The sequence below is a fragment of the Littorina saxatilis genome, linkage group LG1, assembly GCF_037325665.1.
Source record: "Littorina saxatilis isolate snail1 linkage group LG1, US_GU_Lsax_2.0, whole genome shotgun sequence".
NCBI lineage: Eukaryota > Metazoa > Mollusca > Gastropoda > Littorinimorpha > Littorinidae > Littorina > Littorina saxatilis.
The window spans coordinates 71,985,938-71,996,728 of NC_090245.1; the positions used below are offsets into that span (position 1 = coordinate 71,985,938).

At 47.2% G+C, this 10,791-nt stretch overlaps 1 protein-coding gene across 1 annotated transcript; it reads left to right on the forward strand.

Moving 5' to 3' along the window:
• The first annotated feature begins 585 nt into the window (after positions 1–585).
• Positions 586–3,834, forward strand: LOC138946599 (uncharacterized). The gene has a single exon (XM_070318073.1). The coding sequence runs from the start codon at positions 586–588 to the stop codon at positions 3,832–3,834; it is 3,249 nt and encodes a 1,082-aa protein (XP_070174174.1).
• The last annotated feature ends 6,957 nt before the right edge of the window (positions 3,835–10,791 follow it).

The following is a 10,791-nucleotide window of genomic DNA, read 5'->3' on the forward strand; positions in this document are numbered from 1 at the left end:
CTTTCTTACGATAGATATCATTTATGGAATGAGGAGGGCCTTTATGACGTACGTGCTTTGTGTTTGACTGTCCTGATTGTCTCGTATGTCGTTTGTTGACATTATTTTGACTGTTGTGTACTTTCTCATGTTCATTATGTTCATCCTCATGCATTCGTGGTAACCCTTTCATTGTTCCATCCATCGTCACCCCCATATTTCACCCAACTGGGAACTATTAAATACTTTCATTTATTTACATCGGTGTTCTGTGAGTGCTGTGTGGTGTGGCCAAAGTTTTTGTGTGAAAAACTAAACATGCAAACGTGCATGCACGCGACAATGGCGAGCTTGCCAGGATGTCCTCTTTGAATTCAAGGAATTCACTTCATTTTTGTCGTTGGCCACACTTCCCATACACTGGACACTGATGTACTGTAGTTAATTAGCTTTTGTTGTTGTTGTCTGGTAACCTTGTGGGTTTCCTGTCCTTGTTGCCAGTCAGCTGTGCCTTGTTTTGATTTTTCATGTTTTGGCTAACCGTTTGCTAGTTGGTTCTTGTTTATGGAACTTCGTTCTGGTCGTGTTCTTGATGATAGTGCTATCATGGCGTCTAGGACGGAAAGTAGTTCGGATAGGATTGCTAGGTGGCGTTCATTTGCTGAGGAGCTAGGTGTTAAATCTACCAGTATTCCTGAGTTTATTGCCGAGCGAATGACCCGTGAAGATGCGGAACAGGCTAGACTAGAGCTGGAAGGGAAAGCTTATCAGGACAAGCTAGAAGTAGCGCGTCGAGAGACTGATGAGAGAGTTAAGTATGTTCAAGCTCAGCGGGAGACTGATGAGAAAGCCGCGGAAGAAAAACTAAGGCAGGAAAGGGAAGAGCATGACCTTCGCATGCAACTCCTGCAGAGAGAGTCGGAAAGTAAGAGGGTGAAGAGAGGAAGTAGGGATGGAGCTGATAATGATGGAGATTCATCAGGTGAAGAAGAGTCTAGTGACCTTCGTGGTTTTCGGCCTTCCATACCGATGTTTGATGAGAGCAAAGAAAACATAGCTACTTGGTTGAAAAGGTTTGAGAGAGTCGCTACCTTGTACAAGTGGAAGAGAAATACATGGGCAACTAGGGTCTCGACTAGGTTGTCGGGTAGGGCTGTAGAAGTGTACAACACTCTTGATGATGATAGCGCAGACGACTATGACGGTTTGAAGGTCGCGTTGTTAGGCCGCTATCAGCTCACAGCCGAAACCTACCGCCGTCGTCTCAGAACCTGCAAGAGAAAAGAACATGAAACGTTCAGACAGTTCGGTGCTCGCATTGAAGAGAATTTGACTAAGTGGCATGAGCTTTCCGAGATCACAGAACTGAAACAGTTGGTTTTGCTTGAACAGTTCTTGCAGACCCTGAGCGCGGACATGGCCGCGTACGTTAAGGAGAAAAAACCTCAGACGTTAGCCGAAGCAGTTAAGTCCGCTGAGATTCATTTTGAAGCACACCGTGACAGTAAGAAGTTTTTTCAGCATGATCGTGATCAGGGTGGAAAGGCTGGCGTTGATGAAAAGCAGAAAAGTGGAGATAACTCAGTTGGTACATCCGGTAGGAAGTGTTTCATCTGTGAGTCCCCCAAACATTTGGCTAGAGATTGCCCCAAGAAGAGCAAGTCGACGGGAGCGGTGAATAGTGGTCCTGAGAAGTCTTTACCGCCCGTCAGTGTACCCACTTTGTGTACTCCCTGTAGCCAGCAAGACTACGACCCGAGATGCCTGGTTGTAGTGGATGGTGTTGCAGTGGAGGGGTTGCGTGATACTGGATCTCAGGTTTGTGTCGTGAAGAGTTCATTAGTTTCCAGGTCTCAGTTCACAGGACAGGATCTTGAGGTTTCTATGGCTGAGAAAGACATCAAGAGGCGCTATCCAGTGATTAAGGTTCAGGTTGAATGTCCTTTCTACACTGGTGAGGTTGAGGCTATCGTCATGGATACACCTGTTGCTGATTTCATTGTAGGTAATCACGCCCGGCTGGGTGATGCGAATGTTCTTCCAGTGTACGCTGTGTCCAAGGTTGTGTCAGTTGTCACTCGTGCTCAGGCTGCCGCTGAAGGGAAGAAGTCGACTTTGTTACATGTTGCTGCTCCAGGGCTAGAAACAGTCACCCCTGAGCAGTTGCATGACCTTCAGCGGAATGATTCGACTTTGAAGAGTTGTCGTGAGGCGGCAGATCGCCGAGACGTCAGAACGTCTGGTCACTCCGGTGAAGTTGGGTTTGTTTGGAAGAAGAAGATTCTGTACCGTGAGTATCGCGGTGGTGGTAGCGTCTATACTCAGGTTGTTGTTCCCCAGCAGTTGAGGTTAGGTGTTATCAAGTTGGCCCATGAACCGCCTATGGGAGGTCACATGGGTGTCCAGAGGACACGTGATCGAGTTTGGCAGCAGTTTTTTTGGCCAGGTATGTGCGCAGACATACGTCGCTTTGTGTTGTCTTGTGATCAGTGTCAGAAGGTTTCTCATAAGCCACAGAAGGTACCGTTAGGTAAGATGCCTCTCATCGATACGCCGTTCGAGCGGGTGGCGATCGATCTGGTGGGTCCCATCATCCCTGCTTCTGAGTCTGGTAACCGGTACATTTTGGTGTTTGTGGACTACGCTACTCGGTACCCGGAAGCCATTCCCTTGAAGTCGATTGAGGCTGTGAAGGTTGCAGAAGCGATGTGGGCAGTCTGGACTCGAGTAGGAATTCCCTCAGAGATTCTGACAGACCGTGGTACTCAGTTCATGTCCGAGGTGATGAAAGAGGTGGAGCGTTTGCTGGCCATCAAGGGTTTAGCGACTACTCCGTACCATGCGCAAGGAAACGGATTGGTGGAACGGTACAACGGAACACTCAAGACCATGCTACGCAAGCTTGCTCAAGAGAAACCGAAGCAGTGGGATCGCTACATTCCTGCACTCCTCTTCGCTTATCGTGAAGTTCCACAGGAGAGTCTGGGATTCTCTCCCTTTGAGCTTCTATACGGCAGGACAGTGCGAGGACCCATGTCTGTTCTTCGCAACCTATGGACGGAAGAGCAAGTCGATGAGCAAGTTCGTACGACTTCTGAGTATGTGGTTGACTTGAGGAACCGGATTGAGGAAACCTGCAAACTGGCGCGTCAGAATTTGTCAGCTGCTGCACAGAAACACGCGAAGGTGTTCAACCGGAAGACAGTTCGAAGACAGTTCCAGCCTGGAGACAAGGTTTTGTTGCTGCTGCCGCAGAAGAAGAACAAACTGCAGTTGTGTTGGCAGGGGCCGTTCGACGTTCTGGAGAAGAAGGGCGAGTCAGACTACAGGATTCGGATCTACGGGCGTGAGAAGCTGTACCACGCCAATCTTCTCAAGTTGTACAGAGACAGACAAGGGCGACAGGGTCAACCTGTTGTGGGGTTTGAGCTAACAGAGATCAGAGGCGACCTTTTCAGCTGTGAACCTGATGATGCTATGGCCCACTGCGTCAGTGAAGATCTTGAGATGGGAAAAGGCATTGCCGTTCACTTCAAGCAATCGTTTGGAAAAGTTGATCAACTTAGAGCACAAAACAAGAAGGTGGGAGAGGTAGCTGTACTACAGGTAGGTGCTTCCTACGTTTACTACATGATCACCAAGAAACGCTACTTTCACAAACCCTCCTACAAAACGCTGCGGTCCTCCATGGAAGCTATGAGGGACCACTGCAAGCAGAACAATGTCGCTTCCCTGGCCATGCCGCAGATCGGATGTGGATTGGACGAGCTGAACTGGAGCGTCGTCCTTGAGATAATCAAGGAAGTCTTCAAGAACACAGGCATAACTGTTAAAATCTACACATTCGGTGGCTAAGAAACACAGTTTTTGTACATTTTTGACGTGCATGCTACAGAAATAATGCATATCTTTTTGTTTGCTTGTTTTGTCATGTGCGGGTGATTCCCGGTAGTCGCAACGTGGGAGCCGACTACCTCAGTCGGGCATGCGTTGAATAGGGATCTTTTGCCGTGTAGACAGATGTCTATGCTTAACTTGGGGGGCATTGTCGCGGACAGTTGTATGTAGTTATAAGGTTCCTTGGTCGGGCGTTGCTGACAGGTACCTGTGTCAAGGTGGGAAGACCTGTAGCTGGGCTTAGCTCAGTGATTCGCGCCTTGCACGCTTTGCACGCATTGCACGGGACGTTCATGGTAGGCTGCGCGCTATTTGTAGGGTTCACCGTTTACCTGGTTGCTGACTGAGAAATTCATAGGCATTCTTTTTTCTGTCTCGGCCGAGACCAGATGTTTGTTCGAACGGCTTCGAAATTCGTGTGTGAATTGTCGTTTGAGTTCGAAGTTATTTTCAGTAGTAATGTACGTCTACTGTGGACTTTGTTAAAGTCGGTTGCGTAAAGTGCGCGATGTTTTTCATTAGCCTGTGTTAGGCTTTCAGTGTTTACTGTCGAAGACAGACCGGACGGGAAGGTGCGAACCCTAGCTTCACAGCATGGAGGAGGCCCCACCACGCTGCTGCTTGAGCAGCCAGTTTGGACTCTCGCATCGTCACCCCTGTGTCGATATTGCTATCATGTGATCGTCACATGATACATATTAATAGACTGTGAACTACGTCACTATTATGTGTGTGAATGTACGCGCGAGACATGCGCAGTGTTGTACGATGTTACCGCCAAGATGGCCTAGAAGCCAAACAATAAAGGGAAGCCATTATCTCTTCAACTGTTACTGCAGTGTCCGTTTCTGTACATGGAACCCGGAGCGAATGCGTCCATAAACATTCAACGAACACAAACACAAAACGATACATGGTGTCAGAATCATCATGGCAGAAGACGGAGTAGCAGCGCAGCCGAGGTCGGTAACCGTCAAAGTTCCGTTACCTCAGAGACTTGAGCTTTCAGCACAAGGTTTGGAGGCGACTTGGCGCAAGTTCAAGCGGTCGTGGGAGACATACGAACTAGCATCGCGTCTTGATTCTCAGGATGAGAAGTATCGAGCCGCAGTATTCAAGACTTGTCTCAGTGATGGTGCAAGGGACGTGTTCGAAGGTTTGCCTTTCGAGGCTGCAGACGACAAGGACAAAATTACGAAGATAATTCCCTTGTTCGAAGCCTACTGTGTGGGGGAGACATCAGAAGTCTACGAGACTTACAAGTTTCACCAGCGAAAGCAAGAGAAGGGGGAAACGATCGACACGTACATCGGAGCACTCCGACAACTAGCTAGCTCCTGTAACTTCAAGACATTCGAAGAAAGGATGCTACGCGATCAAGTCGTTATTGGACTGTCAGATGACACGGTTCGGGAAAAACTCTTGCAAGAGTCAGGTCTAACTTTGAAAAAGTGCATTGAGATCTGCAGAGTGAGTGAGGCAGCAGCCCAGCAGGCCAAGAGTATGGCTGGTGATGAAGCCCTACATCGTGTCGGTGTGCATGTGAGAAAAAAGACAAACAGTCAGAAGGACAAGGGTGCTACCCCGAAGTCGAAGCATGATCGTCATGATGGTAGAGGTATGGGCGAAAGAGACAGTGGTGTGAAAGCGTGTGTGTATTGTGGCAAATCGCACAAGAAAGGCAAGGAACACTGTTTCGCATATGGCAAGACTTGCAATCGTTGCAAAAAGAAGAACCATTTTGCTCGTCAGTGCAAACAAAGCTCAGATAGGCAAGTGCATGAAATGTCTGATGAAGAGAGTGATGATGATGATGGTCATTTTGTTCTGACGATGAGTGAAAATGATGATGAACATGTTTTGTCTGTTGATGATGTTGATAAATCTGTGCATGCAAAAATGCTTGTTGGACATGACAGAGTGACGACATCGTTGCAACTTGACAGTGGAGCCACTATCAACAGTTTGTCCGTAGAGACGTACAAGACTGTGACGGGAGACGTAGCGTTGACAAAGCTGACCAAAAGCAACAAACGCTTGTTGATGTATGACAAAAGACCAGTAACTCCTCTAGGTGAGCGTATTCTGCCTGTGGTCAATCCAAAGAACGGCAAAAGCTACAAAGTGCGCTTTGTGGTAGTGAACGCCAAAGTGAAGGATATCTTGGGCTGTAGAGCAAGCCAACACATGCAGTTGATCACGGTCAATGTCGAGAACATTTCAGCCATAGGCACAGGGGATAAGCATGTTCTCACAGGGTTTGATGACGTATTCAAAGGGGAGGTTGGGGCTCTGGACGGAAAGCTAACGTTTGAAACAGACCCATCGGTTCCTCCAGTGAAGCTTCCATGTCGTCAGTGGCCCATAGCTGTCAAAGAGAAGGTCAAAGCAGAAATTGATCGTCTGCTTGAGTTAGGGGTCCTCGTTCCGGTGAACACACCAACTGATTGGATTAGCAGCGTAGTTGTGACGTTGAAGCCCAATGGTCAGGCTAGGTTGTGCATAGATCCAAAACCCTTGAACAAGGCATTGAAAAGAAATGATTACCCCATGAAGAGCATTGATGACGCGTTAGAGTCGATGGTAGGCGCAAAGATTTTCTCGCATTTCGACATGCGCAATGGCTTCTGGCACGTTGTCCTGGACGACGAAAGCAGTCTCTTGACAACGTTTGAAACCCCTTTCGGAAAATTTCGCTGGACTAGAATGCCGTTCGGTGCGTCGGTATGTCCAGAGGAATTTCAGCGCCGTGTCGATGATGCGCTGAACGGACTGCCGGGCGTGTTCGCAGTCCATGATGATGTCATTGTGTGGGGGTCGGGAGACACAGAGAAAGAAGCAGCAAAAGACCATGACCAGAACGTTCGGTTGTTCTTGCAGAGATGTCGCGAGAAGAACATCAAACTGAACAAAGAGAAGGTCGAGTACAGGAAAACTGAGGTCTCGTATCTGGGTCACGTGATCTCAAAGGACGGGTTGAAGTGTGACATGAAGAAAGTCGATGCAATCAAGTCGTTTCCGCAGCCAGAAGACAAAGCGGCGGTTCAGAGACTTCTGGGGATGGTAGGGTATCTCCAGAAGTTTGCACCACGTCTGTCGGAGGTCGCAGCGCCTCTGCGTGAGCTGGTGAAAAAAGACGTGCATTTCCGCTGGGATGAGAACCTGCACGGGAAAGCGTTTGATGAGATCAAGCGCATGTTGACTGAACCACCGGTTTTGCGATTTTTTGACCCTGGTGCGAAAACTACTCTTCAGTGTGATGCGTCGGAGTTCGGTCTGGGGGCGTGTTTGTTGTCAGATGGACAACCGGTACAGTTCGCGTCGCGAGCGCTGACCCAAACTGAACGCAACTATGCGCAAATAGAGAAGGAAATGCTTGCGATTCTCTTCGGGCTGGAACGTTTCGAGCGCTATGTGTATGGTAGACATGTTGAGGTGGAGTCTGATCACAAGCCGTTGATTCCCATTCACAACAAAACCTTGTTGGCAGCGCCAAAACGTCTGCAACGCATGTTGCTGAGAACGCAAAAGTTTGACTACACTGTGGTGTACAAGAAAGGTACAGAGATGTATCTCGCTGACACGCTCAGCAGAGCTGTGGTCAGGTCACACAAAGCAGGGAAAATGAAGAGCGAACAGATTTTCCAGACAGAAATAGAGCAGGAAATCGAGAGCATTGACATGGCCGCGCATGTGTCCGTGTCTGAAGGGCGACTCGAAGAGTTGAAAGAGGCAACAAAACGTGATAAAGATTTGTGTCGGCTGATGCAAATAACACAAGAAGGTTGGCCTGAGTCGAGACAAAGCTTACCGCTAGGTCTTCAACCTTACTTTCCATTCAGAGAGGAAGTATCGACTCAGAACGGTCTTTGTTTCAAGGCAGAAAGGATCATTGTACCAACAGAAATGAGGGAGAAAGTCCTACACTTGCTCCATCAGGCTCATACTGGGATTCAGGGTTGCATGAGAAGGGCAAGAGAACTGGTCTATTGGCCAGGAATGAACGCAGACATAGAAAAGTTGGTGAGCAAATGTGCAACTTGTCAGACACACCAAAGCAACCAACAGAAAGAGCCCATGATTTCCCACCCAATACCTGAAAGGCCCTGGGAAACGCTAGGGTGTGATCTCTTTGACTTTCAAGAGAAGTCGTACCTGGTAGTGGTAGACTACTACTCTGATTTCTTTGAAGTCGATCGCCTTGAGAACAAAACAGCAGAAGAAGTCATCTACAAGACAAAAGCCCATTTAGCCAGACATGGAATCCCTGATAAGATCATCTCTGATAACGGTCCGCCGTATAGCTCAGACAAATACAGAGATTTCGCTGAGGCTTGGGGATTCGAACACATAACCAGTTCGCCATATTATCCGCAATCCAACGGAAAGGCAGAAAATGCGGTCAAACAAGCAAAAACTCTGATCATGAAAGCTGTAGAAAGCAAAACAGATCCGTACTTGGCTCTACTAGAGTTAAGGAACATACCATCGGAGGTGATGAAAACCTCTCCAGTGCAAAGACTGTTCAGCAGAAGAACCAAAACCAGAATTCCTACAGCCAAAACTCTGCTAAAACCGCAGACGTGCACAAACGTGACTGGCAATCTGATCAAAAGAAAAGAAAAACAGGCAAAGTGCTATAACAAAGGTACAGCAGAACTAGAAACCCTACAGCCAGGTCAAACCGTGAGGGTGAAGTTAGGCAAAACTTGGACAAAAGCAAAAGTAGAGCAACAGGTAGATGTCAGGTCTTACAAACTGCACACAGAAAATGGTAAAGCATACAGACGCAACAGGCGTCAAATCAGAACAACTGGAGAAACACTGACCAACACTGGTCCAAGGGAGACAATCACTCGAAAAACAGACCTTGATAGGCAGAGACAGCTAAATGACCAAGCAGTGAAAAACTACAGAGCAGTAGCTGATAGTCAGACTCAGGTGACCAAAGTCAGTACTCCTGTGAGTGCGACAAACACACCTGAAACTAAAACACCTGTGAAGATTCAGCCAAATGAAAAGAAAACTGAACGCATCAAAGTCAAGTTCATGAAGTCACAAACCGCAGGTAAAACAGACACAGGTCAAAGTCAAACCACTTCTCGTGGACGTCAGGTTAAACCACCAGCTTACCTGAATGACTATGTCAAAACCTAAAGACTGAAGACTGTAGGAGACAGTTCAGTATTTGTTGTTTGTGTGTTTTGTTTGAAGAGAAAAGATAGACAGTGAAGAAAGTAAACATTTGGTGGTATTGTTTATGTCCCGCGTTGTGAGCGAATGTGATAAATTTAATTCAAGGCGTTGAATTATTGTCCAGTAAAGTTTCATTGTCCAGAGAGAGAATGTGTTGTTATTATTGGAGTTGTGAAATGATGCTCTAGTCAAGATGTCCAGTCAGTGTGAATGTGTGAAATTAATCTAGGCGTAAAAATAATCTCAGCCTATTGGACTATGGTGAGAATGAGAATTTTATGTGCAGAGAATTCATTTTCCCGTGAAGTTTGGACAGTAAAAGTCTTTGGACTTGTTTATGTAAAGAAAAGGGGATGTGTCGATATTGCTATCATGTGATCGTCACATGATACATATTAATAGACTGTGAACTACGTCACTATTATGTGTGTGAATGTACGCGCGAGACATGCGCAGTGTTGTAGGGGAGACCGGGGCTAGTCCGCCTACTTTTATGCTTTTGGTAGCATAACTGGCGAGTTTGATGAACTAGAAGACTGATTTTTTATTTTACATCAAGACAAATGTGTAGCTGATATCAATGTGCAGACAGTTTTTATGTGCGCATGAACATTTGTTGTATATACTGCTTTAAGTAGACCTACCCTAACGTAGGCGGACTTGCCCCAAGTCGGGGTAAGTCCGCCTACAGGGTGGGGCAAGTCCGCCGCTCTCATCCCATAGTAGGTACAAGACTAGTAGTGTCAAGCTTTATACACACACGCACGCACGCACACACAGTCAGTCAAACAAGCACCCGATCAGTGGGAAAGCTTTTATAATTCCCTTCAATATTTAGGTTCAAAAATGCCAATGACAAAATACAAAAGAATGTCGAAAGAATGTAACACAAATCGGCGTCAGTCTTTTTTAGACATGAATCTGCAATCTTTACCATCGAGAATAGATGGAGTCACCATCAGAGACACAGTTATGGCAGATGTAAACTGGACTGTTTCCCACACCTGCACATTCTTCATGGCGGACTTGCCCCATGACAAATAGGCGGACTTGCCCCCGCACGGGCAGGCAACTCTAGTGCCAGATAGCGAGCACAACATGGGAAGGAAGAAGCAAAACTTTCGTCAGAACTCGACCTTAATTAACGCACTTTCACTCGACACCAAGACTAAGTATTTGTTCTCAGAGGTAATGCATCAAAACCTAAGTCAACTGCTATGCATTTATGTTACAAAAATGAAGAAAAACACTTTTTGTGATCTGTACTCACGATATATGGGCGCGCAACCTCTGAACTTCTGCAGGATATGGCGGGAAGTAGGGACACCATTCTCACATGGTGTGAAAGACTAAAAGGTGGCAAACGTAAGAATAAACGGACAAAGACGGATGTGCCCCGGGGGCGGACTAGCCCCGGTCTCCCCTACGATGTTACCGCCAAGATGGCCTAGAAGCCAAACAATAAAGTGAAGCCATTATCTCTTCAACTGTTACTGCAGTGTCCGTTTCTGTACATGGAACCCGGAGCGAATGCGTCCATAAACATTCAACAAACACAAACACAAAACGATACAACCCCCACGCTGCTGTGTGAGCAGCCCCTCTGGATCTTCTCCGAGGCTTCATTACGCTGTTTTGAGCAGCTATCTTGTAACGTCACAGCGGCGCAACCACGCTGCTGTTGGGCAGCAACATCGAACCGGCGCCGTCGCTGCAGAG

Coding starts and splice junctions, on each gene's coding strand:
- LOC138946599 (XM_070318073.1), top strand. CDS start 586: ATGGCGTCTAGGACGGAAAGTAGTTCGGATAGGATTGCTAGGTGGCGT.